The following is a 17,211-nucleotide window of genomic DNA, read 5'->3' as shown; positions in this document are numbered from 1 at the left end:
ATCTGGAGCTGGAGGGGCCCAGAGACAGCAATCTGGCAAGCCCTGGGACAGCTGGTCCTGTCCCCAGCCTCGGGACCATCCAAGAGGCAGTCCTGGCTGTGGACGCAGGGCAGCCTAACCCAAGCCCAGCCCGTGGCTGGCCACACTTTGAGGAACACTGATGCCTACCCTGAGGCCTTCCCCTAAAACGGCCAAGTCTCCAGGGCACTAAAAATCGGAGTTCACTGCCTTCAGCTTCTGGGAGGCAAGAGCCCTGAATTCTAAGGGCGAGGGCTCCGTCCCATCCCAGGCTGGCAGAAGTCTGTTCTGGGATTCGTAAAATGCCTTCTGAAACAGCAAACGCCCCACCCGTGTGAGAACCTTGCAAGAGACGGCAGAAGGGAACTCTTGCAGGTCACCAGGAGCCCCGTGATACGGGAGTCAGAAGATGCTGGTATAATTGCTCCAAATTCCATGCCCGTGACTTAGTATTACATTATAATTAGGTGCAATCTGTCTGCCTGTTCATTTCCACTCTGCAGAGGGTAATAACCAATTTTCTTGCCCCTTGTGAAAAGTTAACAGGGAAGGGCTTCCCCGAGCAGGTCCTGAAGCCCTGGCCTCTGATTGGCAAGTCAGCCGAGTACGGTGTGATGGAGGTGTGGGAGGACAGCCACGTGGGGGACTGCGGCTGCTGGGCGGGCCCTGGGGTGCTGGCAGGGCAGGAGGACTTGAGGCAAGCAAGGCACCTCGGGTGCAAAATGTCAGGGCAGCCTCATTCTTGGGGCTTGCAAATGCAGGAGGGCCCCTGGGAGTGCTGTGGGCACCTCACTGCCCCACTAGAGTCCCAGCCCCGGCCACAGGTCTCAGCACCTCCATGTCCCACGGATCTCTGTGATTGGGAACCCGCTGCTCCCACCTGGCTCTGCTCTGCAGCCCCCAGCTCCTGTCACATCCCCACACCTCAACCAGAATCCAAGTGCCACCTGGAGTCCTGGTGAGGTAAGGGTTAACCCCTTGACCGGCTGCGTCCAGCACATGGGAAAGCCACCCCCGAGGGGGAAAAATAAGGAAACATCATGGGTGAGCCCACTTACCTTGGGCCTCAGTTTCCCCATTCACAAATGAGATGAGAGAATTTCATCTTTAAGGGTCTTTTCTGCTCTGACTTCTCTGACCACTGCCAGCTCACCCAGACTGCGCGTGTTAGGTTACCATGCTGCTTCTTTCCAAAGCGAAGCTGGTCTATTGTGTGCAGGTCCACAGGAACTCACAGTGGGACACACCCCATGGGTGACAACAGGCCCCCACACAGCCCCAGGCGGGGGAGGAGAGAATCAGGCAGCCGATGCTAATCGCATGGATTCCCTTTATTGAACTGTACTAGTTACTGCGGTCAGATTAAGTCACATTTAAAAGCAGACCATCCAGTTGCACTGAAACCGATTATATTCATTACATAGTTTTAATCACTGTCCGGTGAACTGGCAAATCCAATCAAAGCATTAGTCTTTAATTAAAAAATTAAAAGGAAATATTCAGACAATAGCCAAGCAATCACATCACAATGCACAATTACCTAGAATTGCAATTAAAAAGTAGTTAACCGAAGGGGGGGAAAGAAAAACAAGAAAGAAAAAAAAAAAGAAGCAAAGGAAAAAAAAAATCACACTAATCCTTTTTTAAAAACTATCAATATAATACATGAAGGAACAAAGGACAATAGCCTCAAAAAGCAGGTTTCTCTAACTCTAGAAATGTCTTCGGCGGAAACTCTAAAAGCACACTAGCTGTAGCAGGACAATAAAAAATACTGAGCATGGAATACTTTTAATCTCTGCCATTAATATTCATTTCCAGCTGCTTATAATAGCAGCGCCTCATGGCCAAATCATTAGAGTTTTACATCTGGGTTGCAAATGACACTTTGATTGGATGTAATGTTCAAATGGCCCTCCCCACGGCGTCTCCGGCAAGCCTTCTGCGGAGAGGTGTCCTGTCGAGCGGTCCCTCACTGTGCGTGCTGGCTCATAGTGTGGTTCTGCAAAGGCGAAGAAAGGAGACACGCATGAGGGCAGAAAAATGGAGAGCATGCCCGTCCCCTCCCACTCGGCGCGTTTACGCCGAGAGCCGCAGAAAAGCGTCTCGATTATTACAAAACAAAATGCAACAAGGAAAAAGTGCTCCGGGGACGCAGCTGCCAAGACACCACGTTGATTTGGGGCTTGGGGATCAGTTCCTGTTGCTGCCAACCTGGGCTCCCTATAAATTGTTTCTGTTTTTTTTTTTTTTTTTTTTTGACCATTCAGGTCTTACCATGGAGACTGGCTTTATGGAGGGAGAGGGGAAACGCCGGGGAGGTAGCAGGAATTAAAACCATCCCTGTTCACCTCTCCATCTCCCTTTTGCTCTGATGATTAGGAGGAAATTATATCTGATCGCCTGCAGGCTTCCCCAGATCTCCCTCTCAGTCCTTCCCCATGCTGCTCTGAGCCTTGTGGAGGAGAGAGCAGATGTGCCACGCAGCTCTCCGGCCAAAAAACACCCGAGGGGCACAGACGTGCCGAGGCGGTAGGCGGCGGTGCCTGGGGCTGAGGAATGGGACGGGTCACCCAGCAGAGAGGGCTGGGTGAGGAGGGAGCCTGCCCCTTCAGTCACATGACGGTGCTCCTGCGAGGAGACCGGTGTGCAGAATCCAGGGCCCAGGTGGGACCCTCTGGCCACACGCTTCCCTCTCCCCACAGCCTGTGGCATTTCCTCCCTCCTGCCAGCTTGAGTGGCCAGCAGTGTAGATGTGTTTTCATAGGAGCCAGTGGCCTGGGGCTGGGGGTGGCATTGGGCCTCCAAGAGCCTGCAGCAGTGTTTTTGTTTTTTTCCAGTGGTCTGTGTTCCAAATCCAGACCCTTCTCATCAAACCTCAGGTGGTGCTCAACCTCATGGCACCTGCAGAAAAGAAGCAAAATCCACCCGGGGCAGCACAGCCGTGTGTGTGGGCGGCACAGGACCTCGTCACAGGGGGCAGCTTCTCAGGGATGCTCCTGCCTCCCCAGACCTGGGCGGTCCAGCTGCCCAGCCACTCCTCTGGGGTTTGGAGCCACCGGGCTGCAGTGCTACCGATGACCACCAGGGGTCAGACGTGGCGCTGCGTCTCTCTCCTGGGCTCCAGCTCTGGACCGCGAGGGCGACCGGAGAACGTCGGATGCCCGAGGCTCCCGCAGGTGGCCTGGGGCCACCCCGGCTCCCGGCCCCAGGCACCTGTGGCAGCCGCTTCCCACTGTAGGCACTGCTGCGGCCTCCGTGGTGACGTCACCCACCCCTCAGGCAAGCTCAGGGCCAGGGAGAGGCAGGGCCCTGTCCTCGCACGGCAGGTGCCTGCTGACACCCACAGCACAGCCGCCAGCCACTGCTGTACTCCCCAGCCCTGGGGCAGGCCACACGGCTGGTGTCAACAAGCACAGGTGCCACGTGCTGTTACAGGTGCACTTCTTTGCCTCCTCACAACAGCCTTACAAGGTAGGACATGGTAAAATGAGGAAGATGAGGCTCAGAGGCTCAGCACTGGCCCAAGGTCACCCAGCTACAAAGCAGGAGGGGTTGAACCAGGCAGCTAGAATCCAAGGGAGCTGGGGGCTTGCGCCAGAAGGCAGGCTTCCCAGCGCCCTGCACCCCATGGGCACCCCAGTCTGTGGATCATCCACACTCCACCCCAGGCAGGAACTCTGGTACCTAGGTGGGGGTGTCACGGAACCAGAGGCACAGGCAGGTCTTCTGAGGCCACAGAGGGGATGCGGTGGTTTCCATGGGAACACCCACCCTCCAGCCGAGGCACCTCCCTGCTCTTGCGCAGGGACAGCCAGTCCTGCGGGGGGCCGTACCCAACCGACATCACACCGTCCTCCTGGCTTCCAAGCCTTTGCTGATTTAGTTCCCACCTCCTCTCTCCTCCCTCCCAACCAAGCCACTCTCCATGTCCTCTGGGCACACGGTGGCTTCCCATCCCTCCAGCCCCTCTGGCACTTCTGGCCCACCTCCACACATCTCTGTGCCTCCCGAGTGCTGGACCGACCTCCTCTGCAGAGCCACAGACGGGGGCACCCCTTCCTTGCTCAGCCCCACAGGCCCTGGCCCAGGGCTGGGCACACAAGGACCCGTGGTGTTGTGGCAGGCACAGCTGCCCAGGAGCAACTTGGAAGTCTCACCCTCCCCCCTGCCAACAGCTGGTCAATGAACAATGCTGTGTGGCCAAGTGCTTTCTGAGGGTGGTCAGGTCCGTCTTTATTTGTAGGGGTTGGGGAGGAGGAAAAGAAGGGACGTTAGGAAGAGAAACATGGATAGGTCTTTTCTTGTTCTCAAATTATGGTTCCTAGGGCCTGGCACCAAGTAGACACAGAGTAAATATTTCTGAACGAATCACTGGAAGGATAAATAAGTGAATAAGTGTATGGGTAGGATGTAGATATGTGGAAAGGGGAGAGGGCATTCCTAGTGGAAGGCACAGCACAGACAAAGGTATGGAGGCTGGAATAAGCCTGCAAAGGCAGGTACACCTCCCAGCAGAGGTCACAGGGAGGACTGGGGGCAGCTTAGACTATGGACAATGGAGGCCCTGAACGCCCCTGAATGTGGACCTCGTCCCATAAGCAGCTGAAGACCGGAGACGATATCTGATTCCCACAGAATCCTCAAAGACCACCCACCACCAACGTGGGGAAAGGGGGTGTTCAGGGATCTTTGGATAATGAAGCAGCCTCTTACCAGGACGCCAAGAATAGGGCCAGGGTGACACACGTGGTCCACACTGGCTCATCCAGGGGCTGCTGGCCTAAAAATCCCAGAGGGGGAAACCTACACCTAGGACCACTGGTTAGGAAAATTCTAGAATAAATGTTGCTTCTCAGGTGAAAACAGTAAGCCTTCTCTCTTAAGGAGCAGTAGCAGGTAATTCTTTGGTTAGACTCAAGAAAGAACTTCCTCAAAGAGGGTTCTGAGACAGAAAGGTACAACTTCCTTCCCTGAAGTTCTTCAGGAACAAAAGCCCAGGATGTCGCAGCAGATGGAAATGTCAAAACTTGAGGCCTCGAGGGGCCAGGCACCAGAATTCATTCAGCACTGTGTTATTATGGACCTGCGGGATGCTCCGCTCTGGCCCGGGCACCGTGGAGGGTGGGGGAGACTCCAGCTGGGCCCACCCCCTTCACGGGCCGAGACCCACAGACCCAAACACGTGTGTGGGATTCATGGTGCAGATGGCAGCTCAGCACGGGAGAACGGGCAATGCCACCCAGTGTGTGTGTGCAGTGGGCATGCTGAGGAGCCCAGGTGCTCTGCCGAGGAGGGCAGCAGCTCCTCCACGGGCTGAGGGCACAGGCTCTGGAAGGGCGCAGAGGGTGGCGGGGACCCGTCACCAGGACTCACCAATCACCCTACACACCTGTGCGCCGAGCGGCTCCCGGCGGAGCCACTGCCAATCAGCACAGCTCCATAACCCTAAAGAGCGCCGGCCTCTTCCCCGGGCTGGGAGCCCTGGTTTTGGCGACGGGAGCTTCATCAAGCCTTCTTAAACAGCTCCTTCCACCCGCATGCTTCTCACAAGGGCATTTTGGCTTAATGTCTATTTCTCTATTTATGCCTGTGCTATATTTAGCCCTTTTGGAGAAGGAAGAAAATCGTTTTTTAAAGATGCTGCCGACCCCGCAGATGAACACTTCCCAGCATCATAAAGGCCGGGGGTGGTCTGGGGACCGGAGCTGGGAAGGACGGGAAGGTGCCTGGAGGGGAGGCCTGGCATCCACACGGGCCTCTCTGCCTGCCAGGGAGACGCAGGTGTGGGCCGAGGAGCAGGTGAGAAAAATAAAACGAAGAGCAGGAGGGGGCGGGGGGCGCTGGTCTGCCATGAGATCCATCCACTCCACAGAGCGCGTGCAGCTCTCGTGGATGGAGGTTTCTGGTAGGGCCTGTTTCGGGCGCCTCTGCCTGGCGCACTGGGCCATCGGCCCCAGGACACAAGTTAGTGACGGGCGAGGGAGTGGCACGCCGTCAGCGTCAGGGCTGCCGAGCCCTCTCTCTATACAAGTCGTCAGCAGAGCGCTCAGGCCGAGAATCCCTTTGTGACACCCTTGCATTCATTTACATGGTTGTTCATTCATTCATTCAACAAACCTTTACAGAATCCCTGCTGTGTGACACCATGCTTGTTGCTGGGCATTCAGCAGCAAAATGACCCTGATCTGGAGCTCAAGCCAGCGTATCTGTTGGGCACAGAGCATGCGTGCCAGTAGCACGGAACCTCATGCTGGACCATCCTTCAGAGCAGCGACACACTTGAACAGGCTGTCAGAGGCTCGGGGGGGTTCTAGTCTGGATTCACCAGCACACACACGCACACTGGTGCGCCCCTCCCCAGTCTGCACCAGGGCCTTCTTCTCGAGGTCTTGGCTGTTTTCTGTCCCTTGGCCTGGGACCCTGCATGGTCTCCCTTTGAGACCCACCCACCACAGTGTCAAGTAGGGGGGACCAGAGGTACTTGAATAAGCTGGCTGCCTGGGGGCCTGGGAAATGCCGTCCATGAGGCAACAGGAGACTTCTCTGCGCTCCCGAGATGAGCAGGCACAGGCTGTGAGGACTTCTCTGCATCGCAGGCCACTCTCGGTGTCATGTCAGCTGCCCCTCCTGTGCTCCGCTACCCTGATGACAACATGCCTGTAAAGTCCTAGCCCCTCGCCTGATCCTTAGCAAGTGCCCCACTGGTGCTAACAAGGCAGGCAGTGAGCCTTAGTGGGCTGAGATGGTCTGGGTCCTGGGTTTGAATCCTGGCTCTGCCACTTAACAGCCATATGGCCCTGAGCACGTTCTCTGACCTCTGGGGGTTGTGTGTTTGTCGGGGGCAGGGTAATAACAGAGCCCTCTTCCCAAGAGGCCCTGAAGACTCAGGAGATAACATGCACGTACTTCTCCCAGGCCTGGCCAAGAGTAAGTGCCCCCTAGATCTCCATAAATGGTGTCCAGATAGTCTTCCTGACCAGACAGGGAGCTCTGTGACAGAGGGAGTGTTTTTTCCTTGCTGTACCTCCTTGGCACGAAACGTTTTTGGGGGGCTTGCAGTGGGGGCCTCATGGAGGTTTGAGGGACTGGTCAACTGGGCCTCTCCCAGCTCCTCCTCTAAGGGCTGGCAAGGACTCGGGAGGGCTCCTGAGATGGCGGACACTTGGATGGCTCTGTCTCTGGAGAACAGCAGGTGTCTGATCACGGCATTTCCGCCTCCCCACACGGCCCCAGGCCACAACCCGAGTACCCAAAATTCACTGCTTTCCCCTCCCCCCAGGGAACAGCGTGGGATATCTGGTGAGATGGGGGACTCCGTGGGGGAGGGAGGTGTGCACTCGTCCATTCATTCACTTGCTCAGTCATTCATTCCTTCCACAGCCACTCACTGAGTCTTGGTATGTTAGGTCCCCGCTGGGCACTGGGCACACAGAGGCGGAGGCTCCAGCCCCTCCCTGAGAAGTTCATAGATCCATGGGGGTGGGGAGGGACTGGACTCACAGACCCTCACTCTCAAGGGGCCCAAGAAAAGGACTGGTCGATGGTGTGGCCCTCACATCTGCCACCCTGTGGCAGACTAAGGGTGCAAGAACGCTTAGCCCCCCACACCTAGAACATTCCACCCACCCTGCTCACCCGGCCCACCTGCAGAACCCACCGGGCTTCAGCCTGACCCCACGTCACCTCCCTCTAGTTCTAAGTTGGGAAAGAGGCTGTGGTCGATCCTCTATCTCCCACTGCCCACCACTAGGCCACTCCCTGGCGGGCTCCAGCCTCAACGGCTCTCAGGAGGCTGGCTTTACAAAGAGCTGTCTCCAGGAGCAGGACCAGGCCCAGGAAGCTGCCTCCACCACGGGAGATTCCGTTTCCAGGGAAAAGGTAGATCCTTCGGGCTAACACCACAGCCACGTGCAACTGAGTGGGTTCTGCTATTTGTTCATCAACAAACACGGAGCCTGGCCCTGTGCGGCAGGCAGAAGAGAGTACAGCACGCCCTGGCCTTTTACAAGCTCATGGCTGAGGGAGAGGGCGAGATTTCACAAGAAAAGACTGTGGAGAGAGGACTTCTGACTGGGAGATGCTTTAGGAACAAGCTGGCCTTCCAGCTGCCCTGTGAGGACAGCTTGGGTTAGGATTTGCACTGGGGTGTGTGCATGTGTGTGCACAGAGACAGCTTTCTAAGGAGAAAGAACCACCCTGACAATGGTGTGGAGGTGCCAATAACACCGAGAATGATCATAGCTGACATTTATCATGTGCTCACTGTGTGCAGGCACCACGCTTAAGCCTTCCCTTATAGTCACTCATTTAAGCCTCACGACACCCCTGGGAGTCAAACACTGCCATTATCCCTATTTTACAGATGAGAACACTGAGGCCCAGAGAGTTGAGGTCCTGCAGCTGGTAATGGCGGGGCCGGTCTGCACCCACGCAGTCGGAGTGCAGACCCACTCTTACCCACAGCACTGTTCTGCCTGTGAAATGTGAAAAGTGCAGCATATGTTGGGGGAACAATGAATAATTCAGCTTGGCAGAAGCACAGGGAATGTGCCATGGAGACAAGCCTGGAAAGGCAGGTGGGGGCCTTATTGATGAGGCTCCTTGATGCGAGACGAGGCAGCTTGCCCTTAAATCTGGGCCATGGGGAGCCATCGAAGGTATTTGAGCTGTGGAGTTACAGGAGAGGCAAGGAACAGGGAGAAGCTCACAGCTCCAGCCAAAAAGGTGTATCAGCAGGGCCTTCACACTCTCCATCTCCCTATGTTCCTTACTGGGTTCCCCCTCAAATCTCCCCCAGAACATACCCAATCTATCTTTCCCTTTGGGGAGGGCACAGACGCAGAGGCAGCCCTGCTTCCCTGTCTGCTGCGTATCACCTGGGCAGCCCCTCTCTGCTAGTGAGCACTTATTTTTAGAAGCGTTTGACAATCGTCCAAGGGTCTAAGATGAACAGATGGCCTGTCTTAAAGGCTCGTATGTTCACTAGTTTGCACTTCTGACAAACAGTAAGCGCACTCAAGAGCACGCCATAAACAGCGCTGAATGAAGACTCAGAACACAATTTAGCTAATGCACGTCATTAAAATTAGGAGTGAGTGATGGCAATCTTCCCCTCGAAATGCCTGCCCGGTGACGCAGCCGCTCCCCGGGGGCCCGAGCTATGACGTGTGCGCGCCCCGCTCACCCCCGCGGCCCCCACCCAGCAAGCCAGCATTCACCCCGATTATACAGACAACAGGGAAAGTCGTGGCGTGGGGAGGTGACACCCCGCTTGACATGAGGGTCCTGGGTGAAGCTGTGACCCGCTGGCCTGGGATAAAGCCCTGGACTCTCCTTCGAGGCAAAGGCAGCTCCTCGGAGTGCGGGGCTGTGCGCGGCTTTCCCGGCCCTGCCTCCCAGACGGTGAGACAGGCTGTCGTCTGTCACTCCAGAGCAGCAGGAAGTGAGCGTCGCCCGCTCAGCCCGATTAACCAGGAAGTCTGTCTCTCCTGCGAGAGCTTCAACCATCCGGAACGCAGAGCGGGAGGGAGAGGCCCACCTCCCGGGAGCAGCGGGGCTGGCGCTTGCAGAACCAAGAGCAGGAGCAGATTCGGGGCCCTAAAAGTCACCCGGGGGCAGTGAGGAGCCGCACGGCCCAGGCTGCTTTTGTTGGAGATCTCCCCAGTGGCACTGACCTCGGGGTGTCTGTTCTCCTCGCTGCTCCCAGGAGCCCAGGTGGGGAGGGGAGCACCCTCTCCAGACCTCCTCCCGCCAATGCCCAGCAGCCCCCAGAACACAAAAGACCAAAGCAGGTGGCTGGGCCAACAACCAGTTCCATGAGCGGGAAAACATCTTCCTTCCAGGGACAATGTGGGAGAAAATGTTGTGAAAAAAAAAAAAGCCCAATAAACTCCCAAAGGGGCAGGCTCTGCACTGCTGTGCTTTGGAAATGAAAGCCCCAGAGAACAGATTATTAGGAGGGAACCGAAGCCTTCTATTAGGAACCCAGCCGGGAAACAGAGTCACCCAACAAAACAAGGGAGCTAATAATACCTGCCCAGGGGGATGGGGACTTGGGGACTGCACTTCAGAGTGCAAATGGGCCCAGCTGGTCTGTTTGTGATGTGAGCAGAGAATCGCAGGAAGCGACGACTGACTTTAGGTAGCGATGTGCAGGGGAGAGCGGGAGTTGATGGCTGTCATCACGAGCAGAGAAGGATGATATCTCCCCAGGGCTGCCTATAGACTCGCCCCTCCTCAGCAACAGAGGCCACGCCTGGCCTCAAGTCCTGAGTTAATTTGGCTGCTGTCGCTGTTTCTCCAAACAGAGGTGGGGGTCCCTGGTGGCTGGACCCCTCGGGGACGGGGTACCTAGCAGGCTCGAGACTAAGACCTGAGAATTGAGGGTTCCAGCAATGATATGCCAGGTGCCCCTGAGTTCCCTTCTATGGACCTTGGTCCCCTCCTGGGTGGGGACACTGTACTGGCCTGTCCACCTCCTGGATCACTGGGGAGTCCATTGTACCCACATTGCCAAGCGCCCGCTTGGAACCAGGACCCTGGGGAACAGTTCATCTCAAATATGAATTAAGACACGGTCCCCTGCCCTCAAAGAGCCGGAGTTAGACCCGAAAAGGTAGGATTCCAACCTGATGCAGCAGGGCGGGAATCCGAGCACCCCACCGCTGAGCCTGAGGAGAGGCCAACTAGAAGTTCCGAAACTCCACGAAAAATGGCGCTGGGCAGATGGATCCCCAGGACCAAGAGAGGAGTCTCTCTTCCCACCTCAAAACAACCTGCCGTTCTTAGTGTGGGTCAATGAAGACCACGCACACAGAACACTTGGGAAAGGCTGAAGCATCCTATCAGTGGGCGCGCCAAGCCCACAGTAAAGGAAGAGGCACTGAAAAAGAGCGGCTGACTCTGGGAGACCCGGCCGTGGTGGGCAGGGCCCCCGGACCTTGTGCAGCCGCCTGGATGGAGGCCTCCAGCTTAGGGGCCAGGGTGCTGTCGGGTCCACCCTGCAAGTGAGTGCGGCCCAGGCCAGGCGTAAAGCAATAAGGCACGGTGGAGACGGTGTCATCCCAAAGACCCAAGCCTTGTTGGAAAGGGGCTAGTCTTCGTCAGCTCCAGGGTAAGTGTGTAAGGAAAACTGGAAATCTAGATTTTTTTTTTATAAAATGTCTTGATGTTTAAAGCACTATGCAGGCCAATGAAAACATGTCTGCAGGTGTCGGCCTGATGGCGTAGTGGTCAAGTTCGTGTGCTCTGCTTCGGCGGCCCGGGGTTCACAGGTTCAGATCCCAGGTGTGGACCTACGCACCACTCATCAAGCCGTGCTGTGGCGGCATCCCATATAAAGTGGAGGAAGATGGGCACGGATGTTAGCCCAGGGCCAGTCTTCCTCAGCAAAAAGAGGAGGATTGGCAACGGAGGTTAGCCAATCAAGGCTAGTCTTCCTCACACAAAAAACATACGTCTGCAGGTCAAATCTGGCCCATGGGCTGCCAGCTCGAGGCCTCTGGTACTCTGTGAGGACTTCAAAATGCCCCAAGCATCTCCCAGCACTGACCGGGCTGATGCCTAGGGCAGGGGTGGACGGGGGGAGCAATGATGTTAGACGGCACGTGGCCCATTATTTAGGGTCCTCACCCTTGGGAATGGGATGTGGACCTTGCATGCTTGCCTTCTGAAGACCACGGAGGGTAGAAGATGAAGCTCTGTTGAGGCCAGAACCGTCCCGCATCTCCTGGGTACCGCTGCCTCGTGGGCATGTCCCTCATGCGGCCTGAGGGTTTCCCAGGTGCTAGCAAACCAGGGAAGCCCACCTTCCCCAGAGTCACACAGGGGCGCCAAAATGGCTGTCTCCGGGCGGGGGTGCCAGGCAGCCCCTCCCTCAACGACTCGGAGAGACAGCACGAGTGTGCCACATCGATCCCATCAAGTCTTGATGATTATCTCCTCACTCCCTCCTCTCTTCCAGAGAACTTGAGAGTCCTCCCCGACCCCCACCCCATCTCCTGGGGAGGAGAGCCAGGCACTGGGGGGACTGCCCCTTGGGGTGATAACGAACACAGCGTGGTGTGGTAGGGCTCCTCTCATCTCCTACCTCCGTCCACCCCCAAACACACACACAGACACACACACACACAGACACTCCACAGTTACACACACACACACACACATTCGAGGATACCCTACAAGCACATGCATACACACTCATGGATACCCTACAATTACACACACAATGCACACAAACACGGATACTCCACAATTATACACACACAAATACTCCACAATTACACACGTACACTCACAGATACCCCACAATCCCACACACACTCATGGATACCCCACCATTACACACACACTCACGGATACTCCACAATTACACACATACACTCATAGATATCCCACAATTACACACACATTCACGGATATCCCACAATTACACACACACTTACAGATACCCCACAATTACACACATACACTCATAGATATCCCACAATTACACACATATTCACAGATACCCCACAATTACACACACTCACAGAAACTCCACAATTACACACACACACACGGATACCCCACAATTACACACACACTCACAGATACTCCACAATTACACACACACGCACATGGATACCCCACAATTACACACACACTCACAGATACCCCACAATCACACACACACTCTCTCACGATACCCTACAATTACACACACACACAGACATCACACTGACAACCTACTGCAAAGTAGTTCAGGAGTTGATTGTTGTTTTTGGCGTTTTGTCTCCCCACACTGTACAACTAACCTGTGCACACTCACACCCCTGCTGGGACCCCTTCGAGAGCCCTCACCTGCCGATGAGCTGGGTTTCCGCCAGGCGCCCTCTTCCGGGCGATGGGAGATCTCTGCTTCATCCCGCAGTGGGTTCCAACACACCCAGAAGAAACCCAGACCCCTGACCACAGCCCTGCCGGCCCCACAAGATCTGGTGCCTGCTGGCCCTGAAGCCTCACCCACCTTCTTCCAGAACCCCAAACGGGCCCAGCTCGTTCTTAGCTCGACCCTCACGGCTGCCATTCCCGACGCCCAGAATGCTCCTGCGGTTTTCCCAGGCTCTTCCCCATCTGATTCCCGCCCCCTCGGAAAGGTCTTCCTGCTCACTCGATAAGTGGCCGCCTGTCACGGTGCAGCTCTGCACCTGCACAGGTGTCCTTCCAGAACTTTCCTCATCCTGCCATGACCTGGCTGTCTCCCTGCCGTGAGAAACTGCCCCTCCCTAGGCCACGAGCTGCAGCAGAGACCTCGTCTCTCAGTTCTCCACTGTTGCTCTCGTGTCGGCTTGGAGCCTGCACTTGCTAAAAACTCAATGACTATTTCTGGAAGGACAGCAAGCTACAGGAGCGAAGCAAAGCCTCCACTGACAAGGTCAGGGAGAGAAGAAGAACCAGAGCTGCCCCTCTCCTCCAGGTCGCCTGCCCCGCCCAGCCCAGGGCATGTTGTGCTTTTTTCTTAAAAGTGGAGGGGTCCTTTGAAGACATTATGCTAAGTGCAACGAGCCAGCACAGAAGGACAAATACCGCGTGAGTCCACTTCTGTGAGGTCCTGGAGTAGTCAAATTCACAGAGACAGAAAGCGGACGGCGGTGGCCAGGGGCGGGGCGAGGGGGAGGGGAGTCAGTGTTTAGTGGAGCCAGGGTTTCAGTTCTGCAAGATGAAAAGAGCTCTGTGGATGGCGGTGACGGCTGCACAACAATGTGAATGCACTTTGTGCCACTCAACTGTTCACTTGAAAATGGTTAAGATGGTGAACCTCATGTTATGTGACTTTTACCACCGCTTTTTAAAAAACTGGGGGGGAGCCTGCGGGGAAGTGGTTGGGTGGGAGGGAGAGAGGTCATGTTCCACACCAACAGCAGGAATGCTGGGCTGTTCCTGAGCTGCTGCCCTCACTTCTCTGGTTCCAGGGTTGGAAGTTGGCAGTTGCACAGACTGTAGCCACGAGACGCAGCCTGTGGAGGCCTGGGCTGGACGGGAGGGAGCTGCAGCCTCCGGGGAGCACGTCACCGCAGAGCACTAGCTGGCAGTGGTTGCAAGACCTTCTCCACCTCCGTGCCATATCGGGCTTCCTCTGCAGTGCCCGAGCCTACGGTACTGTCAGTGGCACAGAGCAGGGCCAGGCCAAGGAAGAACAGAGGACCTCAGGAGACCTGCAGAACCGGGGGCTCCTTCCCCTGAAGACAGGGGTCCTAGGCTGCCTGTGGAAAGGCCTCCCCTGCGGTCACGTCGCGAGGACTGGGGCCTTGACGCCTTCAAACCCTGCTGGACAGAACTGCCCTGGTTCCTCTGCTACTGCAGTCGGGGAGGCGGGAAGGAGAGTATGAGGCACACCCATGGACATTAATGTTTTGCCATGTTGGGGAAAAAAAGTGGGAAGGAATTTTTCCCTTTAATTTTTCTGTAATCCTTCCAGGACTTTACAACTTTAAAAAACGTATTCATGAAAATTTGATGAGAAAACTCAGCTCCACATATGGTCATCATATTCCACAAGCCAAAAACCAGGACAAATAGTCAATAGTTGGGGCAGAATACTTGAAATCAGGGCTGTCCTGGAAAATCTAGGTCACACGGTCACTAATTATACAGAACACACATGTTCAGGTCCCTTAACTAACTCAGTGCTTTTAGGTTTTATAAATGATATTTTAAGACCTCCATCATATCCATTTCTACTTTCCTTCAAATTTTTGCTAAAAGGAAAACTTTCCTGCATTCTCAAAATTTCTAGAAAATTTCCCCTGTGGATGGAGAGCTTTCTGGCAGATATTCTGAGGGTGGTTCCCCTCAGAAAACATGACCCATCACCCCCAAAATGGCTTCCAGAGCCCACAGGGCCCAGCCCCCTCGCTGACAGCCCCCCAGGCTGCAGGGCCAGAAGTTCTGAAGATGGGCCTAATTTGCTGTGATGAACTGTGGGCATGCTCCAGTGATCCAAACTGCAGCTGAGACCGATTATATTTAATGATCTCAACGGTTCTTGGGAAAACACTTGGGTGTACACCCTTGCCCATCCAGAGAGGAAGTCCAGCCTGGTACAAAGCAAAGGGCAAAGGTGATCCCCCCAACCCAGAAGGGCAGGGCTCCACAGGCTGCCCACTCCTCAGGAGCTGTCCCACTGACGGGGCTGAAGAACACTGGGGCCCAGCCTGCAATGCCTCATCTGCCCCTCTTGTCTACACTCAGCTTCCAACCAAACTGTGGGCACATCATCACTGCCCACACACCTGCCCCACCACAGCCCAGTGGGTCTGCCCTATGCCTCCCCTCCCACTACCAAGCAGAAGTCGCTGGTTTCCATTAGGCAAACCAAGGATCATCTATATCCCTGGTCTGTCCTAACCTGCTCAACTCACCAGAGGCATGTGTGCACGTGTGTGTGTGTGTAGGTGCATACACAGCTTTAGGGTGGGGGAGGGATGCGTAGCAGGTAAGCATGGAACTAAGAGTATATGAGGAAGGTGTCATGAAAGCAGTGTGATTCCTAGCACTTACTTAGCACTCAATACTAATGGATGTGTAGCTGGATGGAGCGACGGATGGTGGAGGATGGATGGATGGATGGAGGATGGATGGATGGATGGATGGGATGGGTGGATGGTGGATGGATGGATGGAGCGATGGATGGTGGAGGATGGATGGATGGATGGAGGATGGATGGATGGATGGATGGGATGGGTGGATGGATTGACGGATGGATGGAGCGACGGATGGTGGAGGATGGATGGATGGATGGATGGATGGATGGATGGATGGATGGATGGGATGGGTGGATGGTGGATGGATGGATGGTGGATGGATGGACAGATGAATGTGTAGATGAGCGGATGTGTGGCAGATGGATGACTAGTGAGAGAAAGAAGAGTGCATGAATAAATAAGTAGGTAGGAGAGTGGATGGGTTGGTGGAAAGACAATGGGCTTTGGAGTTCAAATCCTGCCTTAGCCATTTACTATATATGTGACCCGAGGCCAGTCACTTCACTTCTCTAAGTACGCATTTACTCACCTGAAAAGTGGGCTGAATAATACCTGCCTCATAACCTTGTAATGAGCTTCGAATTAGATAACATATGTAAAAGATTTTACAACACGTAAAATGGTATACAGATGTCTAATATCATCATAATTAATACTAACCACAAGGCTTTGCCATCACTGTCAACTCAAAAGCATGGATGAACCCCCATTTTTAACGTGGCAGTTTCAGAAGGAAGGATGGGGGAGACCAAGATGGTGCCACGGGCCAGGGATGCAGCTGTTGGACTGTGCAGCCAGGCCTGGTTTCAGCAGGGGGACCAGTCACTGAGCCGGAGAGCAGGGAGCCCCATTTGCCTCCCCTGCTCAAACACCCAACCCCAAGCGGGCAGGATACACCCTTCGCTCCCACTCCGGGCCCCTCTTCTCCCTGCAGGTCTCCTCTTTATCGTCCTTTCTCAGCCTCAGTTTTCAGGTCTGCAAAATGGTGCGAGTAAAGAGCAACTCTAGTGCTCCCCAGTTGTTGAGGCGCCAATGAGATAATATTTGCAAACTGTGACGTGTTGTGACAGGGCCTCAAACTGAGCCCAGGTGGGTATCGAACCAGGTGAGGCAGACCAGGTGGGGGTTGTGTTGAACCAGAGAGCACATCCTTGTGTCTAAAGGGGGCAGCTGATTGTTGTCACGCAGGACTGTGGTCCAGGGGCTGCCAGGTCTAATTTAGAGAAAAATCAAGAACTCAAGCCATTTAGTGTGGTGGTCAAGAGGACAGAATCTGGGGCTGGTGGCCTGGGTCCAGCACTGACCAGCTCTGTGGCCTCGGGGAGTTAGTTAACCTCTCTGTGCCTGTTTCCTTATCTTAATAATAGAGGCATTGTGAGGACTGAATGTTTTAATGTATGAAGGTGCTAAAACAATGTCTGGCACTTAATAAGCACTATAGAAATGTTAGCCACCTTAATTATAGCAAATCTCCATTTTGAAACACAGACAGCCATTTAAAGGTTCCAAAACCCTCAGGCCAAGGGCTGTGAGTTGTCACCCTCTGCTCTGTAAAAATGTTCAATGTTGCTGTAACAGTGACTCTTCCCTGTGTGTGTCCTTCTCCAACATTCTGGAGCCCTTGGAGGGAGGGAAGGGGTTGGCATGCTCCCTTCCTGCCCAGACA

General features: G+C 54.9%; 1 protein-coding gene across 1 annotated transcript in view; it reads right to left on the bottom strand.

Annotated features, from left to right (window-relative positions):
* Window positions 1–1,328: 1,328 nt before the first annotated feature.
* ZNF423 (zinc finger protein 423) overlaps window positions 1,329–17,211 on the bottom strand; it is a 321,245-nt gene continuing 305,362 nt past the window's right edge. The window contains exon 8 of the mRNA XM_004431589.3: window positions 1,329–2,020. Coding sequence (XP_004431646.2) covers window positions 1,991–2,020 — 30 coding nt within the window. The 3' untranslated portion in view covers window positions 1,329–1,990. The remainder of the gene's footprint in view (window positions 2,021–17,211) is intronic.

Source organism: Ceratotherium simum, chromosome 30, assembly GCF_057802395.1.
Source record: "Ceratotherium simum simum isolate JZ-2026a chromosome 30, ASM5780239v1, whole genome shotgun sequence".
Lineage (NCBI taxonomy): Eukaryota > Metazoa > Chordata > Mammalia > Perissodactyla > Rhinocerotidae > Ceratotherium > Ceratotherium simum.
The sequence above is the reverse complement of the archived record's forward strand: the minus strand, read 5'-3'. Positions and strand labels throughout refer to the sequence as shown.